A 19,324-nucleotide genomic window follows, 5' to 3' on the forward strand; every position below is an offset into this window, starting at 1 on the left:
AAAAAAAAATCGCCCGAACAGGGACTCGAACCCTGGACCCTCAGATTAAAAGTCTGATGCTCTACCGACTGAGCTATCCGGGCTGCTATTTCCTTTTCGTTAAACGTGTTAGTTACTGTAGATACATATTTATCTTAATATAGAAAAATTTAATAATTTCTTTTTAATATAATTATTTACAAGTTAATATTAGATCATGAAACATAAAACTTTTACCAAGATAATTTATGACTATGGCAGTTTTTATTATTCCATATTAAATATAAATTTTGGAAATAATGCTGTAAGCCGAATTAAAACATTAAAATTCATTCAGGTAAAAAAAAATTTGGCGAATTAAAAAAAAAATTACATTACATTATTGTTTAATTACAACTTGCGAAGCTTGAAAAGGAGAAGAAATTTACACAAAAGAGACAATTTGTGATGCTTTAAGTGAACTATCTTTTCTTTTTGCAACATTTAATATATGTATATATATATTTTTTCTACAGTCACAACAAAAACAGATATGTTAATGTATGCACATGCACGAAAATTACCTTTTCCATTAAATAATTAAACGACTTATGTATACAACAACATACAAAAATATATATATATTGGAATGGACGTTTAAAAATATCAAAAACATATATATGCTTTTTAATATAAAAAGAACTTTCGGAAAACTTGCCGCCTCTGAAAAAATCTGTCTTCTCTATATAACACCATAAACGAGATATATTTATTATCGTATTGTCATAAATGCTTCAAGACTTTTGTTCCCATGGGTTTTATTCGTTCGATATCTTTATATCTTAGCCGCGATCAGCTCCGTTTTATTATCCTTAGTAATGAGTTGCAGGAGTGAACCGTTAGCAGGCCGATCTTGGTTTTGAGACCATTTCCAGAACAAACTATAGAAAGATAAATATTCTTTTATAATGGAACATACTCTAATTTGACGCAAGTAAACGTTTCATCTTACTTTGACACAAACTCGAGCGGAGTCCATGTGCTTGTATCAGCTTTAGGCATCCATTTCCTGTTCATTGGCGTATCTAAAGTAACTGGTAGTATGCAAGCTACCAAACTGTTGGAGGGAAGACCGCTATCTTTAGCTGCCAAAGATTTCGTCAACTGATGAACAGCTGCCTTTGCCATCCCATAGCCAATCATACCTAATCGAAACAGAAAATCGACTTTTTAGCAAATACAGAAAGGTGTATGATACGTATTTTATATTATCATCCATCAAAGAAACCTGGTGTTTCTCCTAGCGCTGGCTTAGCACCAGTCAAAGAAAGGAATCCCCCTTCCTTCAGGTATTCGGCCGCGACACTGGCCGCGATAATGGAACTCCAAACGCTTTGCTTCCACATCAGATCGCAGTTTTTCACGAGATCTTTATTCGCCGCATTACCACCAGCCCATCCCCCAGCCACGCAAATAATGCCATCGACTTTTTCGTCTTTCAATGTATCTTTAATTTGGTCCAAGATCTCCGTTTGCTATATAATAAGAAATTAATTAATGATCACCGTTCGGATACTTCATGATGAAAAACATAGGCGACAAAAAATTACCTGTTGCTGCCAATTATTGTCAGGATTTACAATCACATTTGCGTCTGCTTGCTCGTTTGGCTTCATGTCAATGGAACCAACCCACTAAAAATTATAATACAATATATACAATATAAACAAAATAAACATTTATAATTGTAAACCAAATATAACAATACGTATACTTAATACCGATAAACCGACAATATTATAAAATTTAATAATTTTATAAATAAACAATAATATAAACGGTAGTTTTATTAATGAGCTAATTAAAGTATATAATAGATATATTTGTGTTCCTTAAATATAAAACATGTAATTCAGCTAAATTTGTATATGTGATTTATCTAAATGTATGTACAGTAGTAGAGATAATTGCTTCTAGAAGGCTCTGTGAAAGGATATTTGTCTGACTATCAGTAACCTTGGTATACATAGTTTTTATGCAATATCCTTCAGACAACATCTACTGCATAAATACATATATAATATACATCTAAAGAAAAAATTCTCAAAAAATAATGATTTTGATTAAATTATAAATTACATATAATCACGTATTAAAATATACTTTTATTCATTATTAAATTAATATAGCCGCATGTAATATTTATTTATGTATTTATGCGTAAAAATTAAAAAAAAAACAATAAAATTGACAGAGGGCTACGTATATCGCGTATAATCTGAAATTGCTCCGTGAAATATTTAAGACCGCCGCTGAGCTTAATGAAACCGGGAAAATTGAAGAGGAAACAATTGCATTGCCACTCGGATCGAATCATATGGCACTCCCATGTACCGTTCAATATGGCATAACTAAATTCTGCGTAAATTGCATGCCGCAGAAAAACCGGCTTTCATTTTATTACAACAAATTCTATGGCTAGAAAGGCTGAAACAGATGAAAATGTCGATTTATGGGACGATCGGGCAAAAGTCACTGATAAATCGAACGATAAAAACTCGAGACTTATTCGAAGTTATCGTTCTACTTTTTCAACGTTTTAATTATTTGGTACATTTATACATATATTCTTTTGACATATTTGTTGTTAATATATGCCTTTTTACATGTTTATACAAATATTTTTCAATAGACCGGGACAGAGAACTCTAATCAGATTTTATGTGTTGATATACCGATATACTAAGGTCTGCCGATAAGACGGCCGCGCGATTAATCGAATCCGGATTACGTCGGGCGTGAGGGTAACGGCATTCGTGAGTCCCGCTTACTCACCCAATTTTGCGATTTGAATTGCGATACGCAGGCCGAGCCGAGGGCACCCTTGCCCCCGTACACAATCACACGTCCAAGTACCGCGGCCATTGTTCGATAAGTGATGCGATTTCGCGAGAGTTCCGAGTCCGGACTGTACGGAGTCCCGCGATCGCCAACGGAACGACACGAACGGCTCTCGGAAAGTTTCGCGAAGGGATCGCCACTGACGAGCGAATCGTCGGGTCTCGGCCATGGACTATATATTTCCGTGGATGGTCGTCCGAGCTCCGAGAGTTTCATTCCTACGGACGTCTGTATGCAGGTGATGCGGATCTCTCGGAACGAATTATTTCTAAAACATTTGTATGTAATAAAAAAAAACTTATGACTTTAATAACGTGTATTATTCAAATATATAGATTTATATTAACAATCACAAATTTCTATTGATAGTCGATAATATCGGCACTCTTCAATTTATATACCTTTTAGCCCATCGAGTCTCTTTTGACGGTCATGAAAATTTGCAGAATTTTTAATAGTGTCCCATCGGTGAGTCACACGGCCGAGAGGAAACCGCCCTTGAAGGAATCGCAGCAAGTTAATTTGTGTTGCATCTCCCCTCGGGGGGCGAAATTGGCGTCGGAGTCGCGCGCAGAAACTTGATCGCGGCAACGTCACGGCGGTCGCGCGACGGACCAATAGGCGGCGCCGGGGGCGCGCAACGTCCGCCGAAGTACCCGGTAGGTCGGTCTAGCGTGACGTCACGTTCGTCAGCCCTAGTTGGGTTAGGTTTTACGCTGGAAATTCTAACGACAAATTTTTTGTTTGACGATTGATGTTTTCCCCGTGCCGTGTCGAGCCGTGACCGAGCGACGCCGAGGTGTCCACGCAACGACGGTCGGCGGTTGTGTCTCGCAGAGCGCACGATCGCGAGGGGTTCGCGGTAGTTCGGCGTATATGAGAATTTTAAACGGAAAATGAGTCGACATGAAGGTACGTACGTGCTCGGACCGAGCGAGTCAGCCCGCGGGACGGTCGACCGCGCGGGGAATCGCGCGGTCCGCCGTCGCGGCGGGCGGTCTCCGGGCCACGTCGGGCACGCGGGGACATTCGCCGGGGGTGTCCGCGACGGTGTCCGCGGCACCGTCGGGCCGCGAGGGGCATCCCTTTTTCGACACGGGGGACGACACGTCCCCGCGAGCTCCGTGTGGCCGTGGGGGCCTAATGTCAGAGGCCAGATGGCAGCACACGGTGAAAATTCACGCAAATTTCTGCGGATTTGCGACGTTTTCCCCGTGGAAACCCCGGGAATCCGCGACGATTCGCGGCTCCCTCGCGCTCCGGCCTACCGCCCGATCCTCGGCCACCACGTCCCGTCAGCTGTCAGATCGTCCTACCCACCTCAGCTGACTGCCCTTTCCAACACGGTTTCTCCCAACCCGTTCCTCTTGATGATTGTCTTCCTTTCCTATAGAACATATTGCAGCCTTTTTCCTACGTTGTAGCGGTCCCTCTGCACGAGAATAATTGCGCGGACAGACAGAAAAAATTTTACGCCGCGACCCGTGCCCACGAACGAGCTTCTCCGCCGTCCTCTCGAGATCTCACAGCATCGCTGCTTAATGTGTGTCATAAAAATGACATTACGAGCTACACATCCTCAGCCGCTGGCCTTTGAGATTTTAATAAGTTGAATTAGGTTTTCGCGGCTATTTAGTAGCGACGTACAACACAGGAGAGAGTCTGTGTACTTCCTGAGTGGAATTTATATAAATTTTTTTTTGGAACACATGAAACTCGTTATGTTATATAATTGTCATGTCTGATATAAGAATGATTGATCGAGCTCAAGTGGCCACTTAAAAGTTCTAGTCTTTGCTGTAAATCGTGAGCTTCAAATATAATGTTTTATTATAAACTAAATGCGGTATCACATAGATTTTTTATATTCAACTAATAAATATGAATATATGTGACAAGTTTATATCTTGTTTTGTGAAATCGATTGGGTATTCTTTCGTATTTGCTATGCTCACAAGTAGTGTGTGTCCCTGGATTCTGATTTCCATTGTTGCAAGACAATGACTCGTATTTACTGCACATTGCTATTTATAGTCGTATAGTCATCTGACTTTGGATATATAGTAACAGTAATTCTTTATTGGCAAATAAAAACTATTCTTGGGTTTCTATATTGCAAATGTAATCATGGAATAAATTTGTTGAGAAAATACAATATAAGAAACATTATTTTAATTAATGCAGTGTTGTGCATTACTCAATGTTATGAAACCTAAGTTATTTAAAATTTATATAGGGATGTACACACACAGACTTTCTTCAAGTCATGATTTATTAATCACTTCATTAACTAATAAACATTCTTATTTTCTCTTAATTAGACTTCTGTCTTTCTCACATATATTCTCCGTTAATCTTTTTAAAAATTAATTTATATTTAAGGTGTAAGCAAAAATTGTAGTTAAAAGATAATAATTTTAAATTGATTTTAATATATTGAATGGTATATGTAATTCTTGATTTAATTTCTTTACTTTGTACATTAATTTTTATTTTAATATTTTAAATTATTTGATATTAGTTCTGTTAATAATTATCTTTTAGCTCTTTTTCAAAATTGAGAAATAATAAAATTGTACATAAGATTGGATGGACTAGGATTTCAATGTATTAAATTCTGATTTGCATTTATTTCATATATATAATAATTTCATTTATGATTTGATATATTATTGAAACATTATGCAGTTAAATAATGTTATTATATATAACTAACAAATAATAAATCTGAAAATAAAAGTTTTATTTTCTATTTTTTGGCTTATTATTATTTTTGCATGTGATAACACATTTAATAATATAAAATGATAAATGTATAAATAAATTGTAATATGACAAGTTTAAATAGTTTAAAATATTAAGAAATCTCTGAAATTTATAAGTATTGCGATATGTGACCATAAAATCTTCAAAATATTTTTGCTTAAAATCATTCAAATTATTTATATTAAACATTTTTGTTTTAGGGGTTAGCTGTGATTCCTGCTTGAAGGGAAATTTTCGGGGTCGTAGATACAAGTGCCTCGTATGCTACGATTATGATCTATGTGCCAGCTGCTACGAGGGAGGTGCCAGTACCACTCGCCACCTCACAGATCATCCTATGCAATGCATACTTACTAGATCTGACTTTGGTAAGATTTAAATTTAAAATGTAATGTGTATGTATATTTATTTTATTGATAATTTATTACATTGAATGTGTATAGAATATTTTAAATGTATTTTATATTTTTATATTTTTTAATTTTTACATCTGTTACAACAAGAATATATAAGAAGGAAGACATTTATTTCAAATGCCATACTTTTATACTTAATTATAAATGTCTAAAAATAATGAACTTTTTGCAAATTTAATTTTTAATTGATTAGATAAAATTCTTTCATGATTTAATAAAAATATTGTTAAAAATATTTTAATTAATTTTTGTTTTATATAAGAATTGTAAATACATATATTTACATATCACAAAGAAAGGAAATATATTTCAAAGCGATCGTAATTATATAATAAAATTAAATAATTTATAAATGAAAGAGGTTGATGAAAAAATGTGTTTAAATATTTGTTCTATTGTAAATTCTATTGTAAATTATTACCTTTTCAATAGAATTATACTATGGTGGCGAAGGTGTGAGTGTGGAACAGCCCCAATCCTTGACTTGTCCCTATTGTACAAAAATGGGCTTTACCGAGGCTACATTACAAGAACACGTTGCTGCTGATCATCCGGATACTTCATTTGAAGTTGTACGTATATTAAAAAAAAAAATAAAGCCCATCATGATTACATAATAAGTATAACTTGTATATTTTTGTCATAGGTTTGTCCAGTATGTGCAGCAGTGCCAGGTGGAGATCCTAACCATGTGACTGATGATTTCGCTGGCCATCTGACACTAGAGCATCGTAGTGGGCCAAGGGACCTGATCTCCTTTCTGGATGAACCGACTGCAAGTAGACACGGCGTTAGACGGATACCACATCCATCTAGAGCCGTTGGAGCGCCGCGTGGACGTAGGTATGTGCAAAATTGTGGATATCTATTGACCAATTTATTTACTTATCAATATTCAACATTGTTGTATTTTTTTATTCGAAATATTAATACTAATTGAAATACATTTTTTTATTATTATTGTATTTTATAAATGATTATGTCATTATAGTTTATAATGATTATATCTTATCTTTGTAAAGAATTTTTAATAAGATTATTAAATTTTAAATTATATTGTATATAAGATACAGATATCTTCTACATTCTTGAAAAAACAAGTTATCTCACAAATATGTTTGCTGATGTAGTAAATTGTAAACTGTAATTGCTTTTTTCTTATTATGAAAATTCGACAGATTGTCCATGATTAACTACAAAAAGTTCTTAATATCATCATTATCACTTCATCTTAGATAATGTTCATTAGAGTATCATTGGACCTGCAGGTCCAACATGCATTTCAGTTCATCCGGAGGATTGAGTCCAAGTAATCGCGAAGGTATAGATCCAATTGCGGAATTGCTGTCTCAATTGTCGGGAGTACGTAGAAGTGGAGGCGGAAGTGGGCAAAGTACATCAGCACCTACGCAACTACAGCAATTACAAATGCAACTGCAATTAGAACGACAACAAGTCCGGGTATAATTTATTTTTACCTTGAAAAAAGTATATTTTTTTTACAATTCTTATTGAGTTGTACTTAATCTCAGTGTCATATATGTTATTATGTCTGACGAACTTAAATTGAATCGTATTTGAATATTCATATTAGAATACATTATAATTTTGAGCTGTGTCTGTCTTTAATAATATTGAATATTTATTATGCATAAAAGCCTAAAGATGACTATAATAGATTATGAAACATTGAATTAATTGAAAATGATTTTGAATGTTCAGTTATGTCCAATTATAATATATAAATACGTACATATAATATGTCTGTGTGATCCGCAACATAACTTGAAATTAATCTCATACCGATACATGACACTAATTACACATTCAATTGTTCTAACAGTTTAACTCTTTTGTTATCTCGTTTTTCTTTCTCTTTCGTTTAATAATGAATATATAGAGACCGTTTATTTAGGTGATACGACGTTATAACTGATAATGCAAGAGTAAATATAAATAAGTAAACATAATAGGACATTAGAAGGACAAATAAAATAAGGAAAATAATGAAGTATTAGGAAAGAAAAAGAATATATAAATCTTCAAAAATTTCGATTTAGTTAGCTATTGACGTAGAGTTGTTGACTTAATATTAGTTAAATTGTTGAATTATTAATTTGCTGATTTTAATCTAAACGAGATTGAGAAACATCTGGAAAATGATAATGATAAACGGTGCTAAAGTAAGCTAATAATTTATTAATTTTGACTTTGCAGCAGAATGTACTATTGACATGATACATGCGATAAATTTTATGTATTAATATTTAACATTATTTCTACATGTTGATAATTATTCCTTTTCATACACTTTTATTAGTAATTTTTGAATTGTTTAAATGATTATTATTTCAATAGCCGTGCGATTTTTGTAAAAAAAGATTGGGCAAGTGACTAGTTTACTTTTTGTTCTCAACCAGCTCTAGTCATTTCTTGTAGCAAAAGGATTAATCATTTTTTTTTTACATATGTTAAGCAATATGATTAAAATAAAATGTTCTTTTAGGCTGCTAGGCAACAACTTGAACGATTACCCAGAAGGCAAACGCAAGTGATCGGTTCTGTAAGCGGTGGCAGCGGGGGTGGCAGCGGGGGTGGCGGCGGTCATACTACTACTATGGGGACAACGAACAGTACGAGTAGTAATAATAACGCGACCAATGCGGCCAACCCGTCCGGTGTGTCTTCTACTAATTCACAGAATAATATGTCCCTGTTACCCAGGTATGTATTTCTCTTTTAGGTTTTTTAAGTTAACGATATCTATCTCAAAGTTGCAGATACGAAATATTGTTTACATAATTTATTGATATTAAGTCTTATTAAATGAATAGTTTAGCTAATTTCAAGTGCATTTTGCTAAGGTACAATATTAATTTGAATTTTTCACGTATATTTAAGAAAAATTATGCGATATACAAGTGACAATACTAATCAGTCAAGCTTACGTTCTAATGAAAAGAATTTTTAGTTTTTTTTTTCAACCTACGTACTAAATGTTCAAGATAGCATGTTGTAAATAGTTGCCAAAAACTGTATTATAAATATCTACATATCTATTTCGGGCAACACTGATATGCATGATTTATCATATATCGACATGTGATATTTATAATTGAAAAATATACATATACCCATGTGCAAACACAGAGAAATTAACGTACACGTTTATTGTAATCGCATGAATGAGACGATGAGAACGAGAATATTGTAATGTTTCATTATTTAATTTGGTAAACGCAATTGTCCGTTTTGACATTTGTGCAGATGCATCATAACCACGCCGTCTGACTCACAACTGCAAAGTATTGAACGCGAGAGTGCAAACAGGAGCCTTTTTGCACGTGAACTTATCGTCGGGACGCTTTCTCAAACATTGTCAGAATTGATGCAGCAGCAATGCGCTGTGCAAACACCGGCGTCGACTGCGACTACTGCCACGACCAGTCCTGAAACACCAAACGCCAATACTTCCATTGTCTCTACGAAGAAATTGGGAGTGACTCAGGAAGCGAAGAGGGAACAAGCGACAAGTAAACACGTGACATCACAGGCATCTATGCAACAAAAAGAATCGCATATTCTGCAGGCTGCTGCTGCTACTGCTGCTACTACTACTGGCAGCGTAGGTTCAGGTCTGCAAAATCAGGGCTTAGCCTCGAATCCTAGTAGCATTGCAACGCAAAATCCACCTATAGTTCAAACATTGATGCATAGTGTATTACCTCAGCCATTGGTAAGCATCTATTTTTCTAGCAAATAATATATGTTGAATACTTAACAAATTAAGCATAATTATAATAATAGAGATACAACAGAGATTGAAAGTAATATATGATATATTTGGAACTCGATGTAGCAATATCTAGCAGCTATCTTTCCCGTACACATTACACTCGTCTAATTTTACTATGCACTATGCATAATACTTATGTCAATGTTATTTTAAGACGCGCTATATCTAGTTCCAGACAAGGATATTGTCAAACGACGATTGATATACGGTGGAAAATCGAAATAGTCCTCATAGAATTTCGTGTGACTTAGGTACTGCAGCAACCACTGCCGCCACCAATTAGGAATACTGGTACCGGAACTATCAGGGAACCGATAGCAGCTCCGGCGCCTGCTTACCTCAGAGGTGGAGTTGGCTCGGTCGGAGTGACAGGCTCTTCGCGTAGGAAGCCGGTTAGGGCAGTAGATGGCAGAAACCAATCTACGGAACCGCCACCCCCACACTAACCCCTCCTTAGCCCGTGTGTACCCATCCTCCACCCTGATTCCTCACACAGGATCCCCTAGCACTAGTCCTAGCACTGTTTAGAACACCTCATCATTATTGTTATTATTATAATATTATATATTAATAATTATTCGAAACGCCCTCTCCTTTCCTTCTTCCTCCTCCTTCTCATCCTCTTCATCCTCGTCCTCATCCTTTTGTGCCCTAATGCTATTACAACTCTCCCGAACTTTAATCTCGCCATTTTTGCTGTTACGTGACATGGAACAAGGGCAAGGGCTGATTCGCTAGCCGCTGCGGCATATTTGCGAATAATAATGTACATAACTCACACTTCTTGCAGTCATGCTCGAAATATATAGAGTTCGTTCGCGTGTACTACTCTTCTTTGAATGAGTCTTGCCACGTTCTTCCACGCTGACACGTGCTACCACGATACGGCGTTACCTTTTATCCGCTGGAGAGCAGGTGTTTGCGAACCAACAAAAATGTATTGTAAAAAAAAAAAGAAATTCCTACGAAGGCAAAGCGACATTGGCGTTTATTGTTCGATTATTAGAGGTATCGAAGAATAGTGCGAACTGGCAAGGGGATTAATCGGATATTTGGATCAATCTATTGATGTAAGAATTCAGCAATATAGAGATATATCTTGTGATCCAATGATGGTGATGTGTACGCGAATATAACTTTTTTCATATTGCATTTTGTGTATGTTATACACGTTTACCGCCATAACATAAAATGCGAGTGATTTCATTGGTCTACATACCCGGTGCAAATCGAACAATCCGCCGCTAATGTGCTATGTGTTTGAAAACGATACGCCTCCCCCTTTTTCAGATAAAAATACACGAATGCAAAATCATGCCTGGGCTGGTCCGTAATACTAACGCTTTTAAATTGCTTTAACCTACAGATAACTTCTCCGGCGCACTAATAGTGGAAAAAAAATGATACACAAAACGATTGTAGGGACGAATGTCACGAATGGTATAACAATGCAGAGCAACGTTACTGCATATTTTTCAGATGACTACTTAGGTTAATAATTCTCGTTATAATAGACTCCTGTATGCTTTACAATCAATAAATCATTGGTATAATGTACAAAAGAAAAATCATTTACAATTATCATTCGTAGTCTACATGAACTTCCTTTATCTTTTAATTCATTTAAGTAGAGTTCTCTCGCCGTGACATTTTGCATACGCTAAATAGAAGAACAGTTCACGAGAAGAAAGGACAGACATGTGTTGAGAATAAATTTTATATATTAGACTCTCTTAGATGTTTAATTGAATTCGATTTGATTTAGCAAAAGTCGGTACTAGCGGACCATCCCTTGGCATATGTACACATGGCATAAAAAGATGATGTCGTAAAGTGGAGAGATTATATTTAGATATTATAAATTATTTTTGTTTTTTAAATTAATAATTCAAAATATGTCGTCTTTGCGACTAATTAATATATGTAATTTAATGTTTCATTAATATTTAAATACTGTTCGTCAGATTATTATAATTTCCGGATTATTGTATATTGTATGTAACATTTTACATTTAGATGTACGATTTGACACACAGAGTTGAGGAATAAAGTTTCTTTTAAAATTAAAATCACTCCATTTTAAGACAATAAACAATTATATTGAAAACATGTTTTCTATCATACTTGGATCTATATATACATACATGTTTGAAAAGTATAAAGAGTAAAAAAATTTTTTATATCGTGATTCGGTAATGAAAAAAAGTCTTTACATTTTTCTTTGCAAAATGAGACAAGTCTTTCAAATATACCTAATGTTTTTTCAATAGAGATATATTTGTTTATTTCTTCTATAAAATATATACGAATATATATGAAGGTAACATCGGTAACATTGTATCGGAGTGTGCGTACAATGTATGCGAATGCATCTGCGCAAGGTTTCTACCGAGAGAAAGTAGAAAATTTCAAAGATGCTCGTGTACATTTTGTATAAGCGTTATCTGCTTTTCTTGTTTCTTTTCTTCGAGTACTTATATTTTCTCCCCTCTATTTTTTTTTGCATGCTACTGTCGTATATGTAATCTCTCTTGCCCTGTCATCAGTGTTCGTGATCCAAATTGTCTTTCACCTAAGATCCCGTGTAAGCGTCTATCTGCAAGATGTGGTGGCTCTGCAAACCCTGCGGCGTTTTACGAAGTGCGCAAGAATGATATATACACGCTGTGTAGATCCATGAGAAAAAAAAAACAGAAGAATTAAAATACTTAGTGTGCGAATCTATGATAGAGTATGAATTTTTCAGGGCTTGACCATCTTATTTTTTCTGTGCGCAAGATCGAGAAACTAAAATTAAGTTTTAAAAGATAGAAAACAGATTGTAAAGGAAGTCTGTTTAACTTTTAATTGCCGTTTCTCCGACATATGTATATTTTGAACTTGAACGAGTGTTTTGTTTTCGAATAAGCTATTCTCGCGCGATCTTGTACTTTGTATTGTGTAATTAGTTGCAATTTACGAAGAAATAGATCCGAAACGGGGTGCACTTAATTGCCTTAATGCAGAATGCCTGAAAAATTTAATGGGAGGAATCGACAGCCCTCTTTGAGCAGCGGATGTGCCTGCATTGCGAAAGTCTTTGCGCATGATGCTCCGTGATGAAGTTAATACTGTACTGAGCTAATCTTAATAAACGTATGCGTATGTAAAATTATCAAATTGCGGATATTTGAGCGAATTTATTGCACCGTTATACATTATGGAACCGACTCAACGATTCACGCCTAATCCGGGAGTTTGTGTTTAGGAACGAAGCAAGACTCTAATCAAAATAAGTCTATTCGATATTTTTTTCTCGAATTTTTCTCGATTTCTATAAATCATCGGTAATTCTGTGCGTAAACTATCGGAACTGCATTTTTCTCCGAGTTCAAGTCCACACGTGCAATTTTCTTTTTATCATTCGCGAAAAATGACATTTCCCTTGTTTCCACGTCACTATCTCGTATCAAATTTCCCTCTTTATTTTCATTCCAGGTATCTGTACTTGTTACTCGCGGCGCAATATGCCATATTATTAAATGCGAGATAATTTTTTAAAAATTCTATAAGATAAACTTTTTCAAATCAAAAATTATATCAGCCCTTTCAAATTATCGTCGAACGAGACGCGATTTGTGAATTGATTTTAGAATTTCATTTGTAGATTGTGATGCGAACTATGTAAGGGAAAGAATTCAGGATTTGACCGGTTGCAAGTAAATATTTCGCGATGTAATTACAAATGCATCCCGATGTTTCTGCTCGCTTCTGATTCGCAATAACATCGTACTGTATTTTTCCAAAGGAAGACAGCGTATCGCAAAGGAAGGATTTCCCTTCCTCATTTTATTTTCCATTGGACAAGATCGCCTCCTTTTTCCCATGAATAATGTTTCGATTTGTATTTACATTTTACGTACTGTTGTCTATCATATAAGAATTATATAAATAAATAAATAAATAAATACATATATATAGATAGATATATATATATATATATAGATAGAGATGCACAGAGAAAGAGAGAGACACGTGTTTATATACGTGCCAGCATACCGTTTCTTCTGAATACGTATCACGTAATGAATTGTGTTTGCGCACGTGGTGAAGCAAATCTAAAATAACGAGCAGCCATAGGTGATAAAAGATATGTGATGAGAACTAAAAAGAAGCAATGGAAGATAGAGCTTAAAAAGCGGACACACACTCGGCAGAAAAGTGGATTCTGTTAAATCTCTAATAATTTAACTCTGATTGTAGTACGCTCTTATTACCGTATCGTTTCTTAACGTTAATCGATCATTAATCTAATAATCTTAAGGCTTGTCTAGATTCGCGGCCCAACGTGATGCGATCCGATTGTAATATATTAGATAGTTATCGATAATTTTAAAACGGAAGGAATGTCGTCGTAGCGCGTGTGTGTCGAGTAGAGATCAAGTGTGAAGTTAAATATTGCTCTCGTTCGCAACAATTATGTACTCTAAAGACATAAGGACGTTTATTTTCACGTGCGTACGCGTCCTCTTCATTAAAATCATTTGTTTAACATTATCCACGTTGTCGTATAGTCGTTGCACGTATTTCTGTTTCTCCGAATGCAAGAAGACGCGCCCAAGTAGCAAGCTGATATATTACTTGTCGTCATTTTGACGACTTTGGACGTCAATTTGATGAAAAATTACAGTAAAGTGACGACAAATGACATCAGCTTGCTATCTGGGCAATCACCTTCCTCACGTTTTTTATTTTGTCTTCTTTACATTGAGATGATTTCGCGGACATCATGCTCGTTTGACTATGATGACTCTTTACGAACTTTAAAGAATATTACGACATGCCTGTACGAAATGTCGAGAGCCAGAAGTATAATGTACATAGAATATATAAACGAAGTAATTTTTTGCGTGAACGATCGCGTGTAAAAAACGATAGCGATGCGATCGCCTACCCGAAGAGAGGATCGTAGATCCATCGTCGTGGACCGCGATGCGAATAAATCGTTGCAATGCGACAACTGGGTATCGCTCCTTTTATAAACGGAAGAACAGGGAACGAATTTTGCGAAGAGAATATCCGAGTCTTTTCGTTCGTAGCTGTAAATTTTATCCCGTTTAAAGCGGTCTCGTTCGGCTTCAAGCGTAGAAGGTGTAACGAAGCGTAATTGTATAGAAGACAGGCTTATCCGTTTTCAGCCGGACAGGCTCGTGATCAAGAGCGAGACACTTGGACACGAACTACATGTACGGAATTCTGGAGTTCTTTGAAACCTTTCGAAACTTTCACTCTCGTAGATTTTCCTTAAATCTTCACATTAGAGGTTTTTTCATTGTGTCTCGTACTATCTATTTCGCTGTAATTCGTGTCATGAATCGGAATTCTAAATATAAATATCTATAATAAAAGTATCTGACAAAAAGCGTCGACTTTTACAATAATAATTCAGGAATTCTCGTTCACGATTTGGTCCCGCTGTTGATCGATTGAAATTAAGTTGCCGAGATTGATGTGATTTCGTCGAGTTCGATTTCTGACTGTGTGGAAAGAGATTTTTAGCAGAACTATTACATCTCGAAAAATATAAGAGAGAGAGAAAGACTTGTGAAAATCTGAACTCAAGAAATTATGTCGATTTCAATCCTGATTAAAAAGCATACAGTGCAGTTAAGGATTTTTCGATTAATTTTAATAGCGTGTTTCTCCTCACGAGCCGTATAGTCAAAATAAAGCAAAGAGAGAAAGAGTCAAGCGATGATAAAGGAAGAATCTTAGAAGCTATAAAGAAGCCGTATATAGTAAATGTATAAATGATAAGAAGTTTGCCATTGCGCTGCTCTTCTGAAGAAACAGGGTGCGATGATATACAAAGGAATAAAAAAAAATCTCAGACGAATCCTCACCCCCGGAGAAGTCTTTTCCTCCAATATACAAAGCACAACAGAAGACATTTGTGACAGGCGTTCTAGTTGCAAGGTAATTGTGCGATAGATAACGATGGTGTTAATTAGAATTTGCACGTTTTGTCGCACCTATGCAGACACACATCTTTCACGCGGCGCCTGACACTCGACTCAGTTCGATGACGCCGGACGAAACTTAATTTTGTAGACAAGAGGAAAGTGAAACTGATCACGCCATTACTCGGGGAAGAAGCTTAATTAAGCGGGCGACGGAAGTAAATTCGTCATAATCACCGCCGAGTTCTAGAGTCGTCGGTTAAAGCGGCGAACTTCTTCGCACGTCGAGAGCCCGTAAAAAGCTTTTTCTTCGGACGCAATCTTCGATCAGGAAGATAGAAGTCTCGGAGGAGTACCAAAAGCGACGTTTCGCTAAGGAACTCACACACTTATTGAGAGTGATAATCGTCGTAATCGCGCGAATTTGTCGCAAGCTGAGGGAATTCTTCGCGGATTTTTACCTGACTTTTCGATCGACGACGCTACGCGAACGTACATAGGTACATACGAATGCGCGAAAGTGAGAGAGAGTGTGTGAATGAGCGAGAGAAAGAGGAAAAGAGAGGATGCGTTGATAAACCGGGGAGCTGTCGCGCGTTGACGGCGGCGCTCCCTGAAGTAGCGGAAAGCTATTCGACGAGCATTACTGCTAAGTACCAATAATAGGGATGAGAAAATCCAAATGAAGTCTTATACATAATGATTGTCGAGATGTAAATTGTGTTTGGTTGTGTATCTTGTGTTATACGCCTCTGACGCTGAATATAATGGAAATTCAATCAAAGACCGGTCTGCTGGCTCATCCTCTCCCTGCTAGAAATTGAGATAGTTTTCAATCCAGAATATTTTTCGTTCCGACAAAAATGTGAAATCAACGCATATTTTAATTTTTATCACTTCTTCCAGCATTTTCATTATTGTATTACTGTCGTGTTATTTATTTTCCATATCGCTCTGTTAAGCCGGGAATATATAGTCACCTGAGATTTTTATATCCCTCCCTTCGCCTAAGCAATAAAAAAATGAAGCAGAATTTTCTCACAAATTTCTTTACAGATCGACAAGTTATACTTATATTTTTTTTAATATTCAATATTTTCAAATCTTTTCCGAACATCCCGCGCTTCTCGGCATGCACATGCGTGATACGTTTCACATCTTTTCGTAATAGATATGCATGCGTATGTATGTACATACATATATGCAAAGGTACACACATATATATAATATACACGTGGCAGCAGAAATGTAGCTACGTCGATATATTGCCTACTCATAATATGTACGTCACATTTAAGTATTTCACATCAATTAATTTGGATATCAATACCGACAAATTTGATTATCGTTTAAAATTGTATTTTATATACGTATTCGCTGCGCATATATACGGCTCCACACATATGCATATCACGTTGCTTCAAGATAATGAAGATAATTTATAGATTATTTGTTAGATGATCTCAGATAACCTTATATATGGTATACGTTTTATACACGCTCATGATCCGACATGATCCATTCGCTTGTTCGAATAGTCAGATCGCTGCACAGTGTTCCGAGAAATTCACGGAGAATGGATTCGCTTGAGAACGCCAAGAAAATTGCGGCTTACAAAGCCGTGAACGAGTACGTCCTGGTAAGTTACTTTATCTAACAGTGAAATCAGTGCGACTGATCGTACAGCTTTTTCTGTGTTGAAGGTTATATATTAACACGTTCCGGCGAATTGTCTTTCAGAATAACACTGCCATCGGGATTGGCAGCGGATCCACTATAGTTTACGCTGTTCAGAGACTTGGTAATAGCGATACTTAATTATTTATAATTATGTTATGTAATCGAAAAGGATTTCATTAAAGATTTCGTATTTTAAACATTGCAATTTACATCAGTTATTTCATCAGCTATTCGATATTTTCATATTTTTTTAAAATAAAATTATAAAGGCATTCCTATTACGTTTTTATATCAGATTTTCTGTATGCAAATGCATCTATTAAAAGACCATAGAAAAAACTTGACTTTTTTGCAATATATAAATTCAATTACTGTTGCACAGTGTACAACACGTGCAGTTCACATTGCTAATGTAGAAAATTGTTTTCTTGATTCAATTTAAAATTTTTTTACGTTTTGAAAGATATTTTATGTAGTACGTTATGCATTATTCTTTAAATATTTTGATAAATCGTACATATATATAGAGTACCAGATTTTGAGATTTAATCTTCTGTACCTAATATGTATATATATATCAGTATATATTTTTGATCTCATTATTTAACCATTAAAAAAATTTTCATTTATTAAAATAAAAATATTTTATCTTTTAAGCTTCAAAAAATGCTTCTTTGTCATATAATATTAAAGTAATATGTAATAAAGTATAAAAAAATATATATGTAGGTATATATATATATATATATATATACCAGATACTGTTTTCAAAAATTGAACTTCTTGCAATTTACAGAAATGTAGTCTCTTAGAAATATTTTGTTTTTAGCCGAACGTGTTAAAAAAGAAGGTCTCAATGTAATCTGCATTCCTACATCGTTTCAAGCTCGTCAACTTATACTAGATAATCATCTTAACTTAGGTGACTTGGAAACTAATCCACAGGTAATTTTTAACCACTCTTTTTCTATATTATATGTATTCTATATTATATGTATTATATTGCTTATTATATGTTTTTATGGACAGCTGGATTGTGCAATTGATGGAGCAGATGAAGTTGACAAAGACCTGAACCTCATCAAAGGTGGTGGAGGATGTTTGTTACAAGAAAAAATTGTTGCCTCTTGTACCAATAAATTTGTTATCATAGCAGACTATACGTAAGTATTGTCTATTGATGCATCTAGTAATATTGATCCTGTTAGAACTGATTTACAATTGTACATTAACAATTAGCAAAGCCTATGAGAAATTATATGATACGCTTTCTCTCTATATTTCTCTTTAAATTTCAGAAAAAACTCAGTGAAACTTGGCGAACGGTACAAAAAGGGAATTCCTATTGAAGTGATTCCTATGGCGTATGTGCCAATTACACGTAAAATTGAAGCTGAATATGGAGGAATGGTACAAATCAGAATGGCTGTCGCTAAAGCTGTAAATATATGATTTGGATTATTTGGATTCAATTACCATCAAATCGAACAAAAACTTTAAATAGCAATAATTATTATGTTATAATTTATACGTTATTTGCGCAGGGTCCGGTAATAACAGATAATGGTAATTTTATTCTGGATTGGCATTTTCCTGATGATTTAAAATATTTGAAGAGGATTAATACCGAAATATCCCTGATACCTGGAGTTGTAGAAACTGGTCTATTCACAAATATGGCCAAGAAAGTTTTCTTTGGTATGCCGGATGGCAGTGTAAAGGAACGAAGCATAGTTAGTTTCGATTGAAACATTGAATGTTGCGAATTACATTTTATCATCGTTGAGCAACTGTTTAAGTAACCTACTAGATAATGCTGTCAGATCAAGATTCTCGATAACTTTTCTTGTAACCTTGCCTTTCATTTT

General features: G+C 35.2%; 3 protein-coding genes, 1 long non-coding RNA gene and 1 other non-coding gene across 6 annotated transcripts; 2 read left to right on the forward strand and 3 right to left on the reverse strand.

The window, feature by feature from the left end:
• Positions 1 to 10: 10 nt before the first annotated feature.
• Positions 11 to 83, reverse strand: Trnak-uuu. Its single transcript has one exon. It is a non-coding gene; the product is annotated as a tRNA-Lys (tRNA).
• Positions 84 to 420: 337 nt separating this feature from the next.
• Positions 421 to 3,090, reverse strand: LOC105453369 (dihydropteridine reductase). Its single transcript, XM_011695266.1, has 5 exons — positions 2,794 to 3,090; positions 1,569 to 1,652; positions 1,247 to 1,493; positions 971 to 1,163; positions 421 to 899 (listed from the first exon to the last, which is right to left on the reverse strand). Exons 1-5 carry the CDS (start codon positions 3,073 to 3,075, stop codon positions 794 to 796), a joined length of 912 nt encoding a protein of 303 aa, XP_011693568.1. The 5' UTR covers positions 3,076 to 3,090; the 3' UTR covers positions 421 to 793.
• A 448-nt stretch (positions 3,091 to 3,538) lies between these two features.
• LOC105453371 (E3 ubiquitin-protein ligase KCMF1-like) lies at positions 3,539 to 11,405 on the forward strand. 2 transcript variants are annotated; one of them, XM_011695267.1, is made up of 8 exons: positions 3,539 to 3,771; positions 5,826 to 5,993; positions 6,474 to 6,613; positions 6,688 to 6,884; positions 7,310 to 7,502; positions 8,548 to 8,765; positions 9,309 to 9,777; positions 10,089 to 11,405. In XM_011695267.1, exons 1-8 carry the CDS (start codon positions 3,756 to 3,758, stop codon positions 10,281 to 10,283), a joined length of 1,596 nt encoding a protein of 531 aa, XP_011693569.1. In that variant the 5' UTR covers positions 3,539 to 3,755; the 3' UTR covers positions 10,284 to 11,405. The 2 variants fall into 2 exon arrangements, with proteins under 2 accessions (XP_011693569.1, XP_011693570.1); XM_011695268.1 differs by having other exon boundaries at positions 10,072 to 10,137.
• Positions 6,820 to 8,527, reverse strand: LOC105453370. The gene is made up of 3 exons (XR_974863.1): positions 7,795 to 8,527; positions 7,304 to 7,454; positions 6,820 to 6,906 (listed from the first exon to the last, which is right to left on the reverse strand). It is a non-coding gene; the product is annotated as an uncharacterized LOC105453370 (long non-coding RNA).
• A 5,666-nt stretch (positions 11,406 to 17,071) lies between the features above and the next one.
• Positions 17,072 to 19,257, forward strand: LOC105453372 (ribose-5-phosphate isomerase). The gene is made up of 6 exons (XM_011695269.1): positions 17,072 to 17,415; positions 17,517 to 17,577; positions 18,286 to 18,401; positions 18,486 to 18,619; positions 18,755 to 18,896; positions 19,001 to 19,257. The coding sequence occupies exons 1-6, from the start codon at positions 17,290 to 17,292 to the stop codon at positions 19,202 to 19,204; spliced, it is 783 nt and encodes a 260-aa protein (XP_011693571.1). The 5' UTR covers positions 17,072 to 17,289; the 3' UTR covers positions 19,205 to 19,257.
• The last annotated feature ends 67 nt before the right edge of the window (positions 19,258 to 19,324 follow it).

The sequence above is a fragment of the Wasmannia auropunctata genome, unplaced genomic scaffold (genome assembly GCF_000956235.1).
Source record: "Wasmannia auropunctata unplaced genomic scaffold, wasmannia.A_1.0 LD336000.1, whole genome shotgun sequence".
Classification (NCBI taxonomy): Eukaryota; Metazoa; Arthropoda; class Insecta; order Hymenoptera; family Formicidae; genus Wasmannia; species Wasmannia auropunctata.

Excerpts from the sequence above, each read along its gene's own strand:
- LOC105453369 (XM_011695266.1), bottom strand. The coding sequence starts at position 3,075 with ATGAAACTCTCGGAGCTCGGACGACCATCCACGGAAATATATAGTCCA. Across the intron at positions 1,494-1,568 it reads ACAATAATTGGCAGCAACAG|CAAACGGAGATCTTGGACCA; the intron begins GTAATTTTTTGT and ends CTTATTATATAG. Across the intron at positions 900-970 it reads CCGCTCGAGTTTGTGTCAAA|TTTGTTCTGGAAATGGTCTC; the intron begins GTAAGATGAAAC and ends ATCTTTCTATAG.
- LOC105453371 (XM_011695267.1), top strand. Across the intron at positions 6,885-7,309 it reads GGAGCGCCGCGTGGACGTAG|GTCCAACATGCATTTCAGTT; the intron begins GTATGTGCAAAA and ends TTGGACCTGCAG. Across the intron at positions 8,766-9,308 it reads AATATGTCCCTGTTACCCAG|ATGCATCATAACCACGCCGT; the intron begins GTATGTATTTCT and ends ACATTTGTGCAG.
- LOC105453372 (XM_011695269.1), top strand. The coding sequence starts at position 17,290 with ATGATCCATTCGCTTGTTCGAATAGTCAGATCGCTGCACAGTGTTCCG. Across the intron at positions 17,416-17,516 it reads CCGTGAACGAGTACGTCCTG|AATAACACTGCCATCGGGAT; the intron begins GTAAGTTACTTT and ends ATTGTCTTTCAG. Across the intron at positions 18,402-18,485 it reads ACTTGGAAACTAATCCACAG|CTGGATTGTGCAATTGATGG; the intron begins GTAATTTTTAAC and ends TTTTATGGACAG.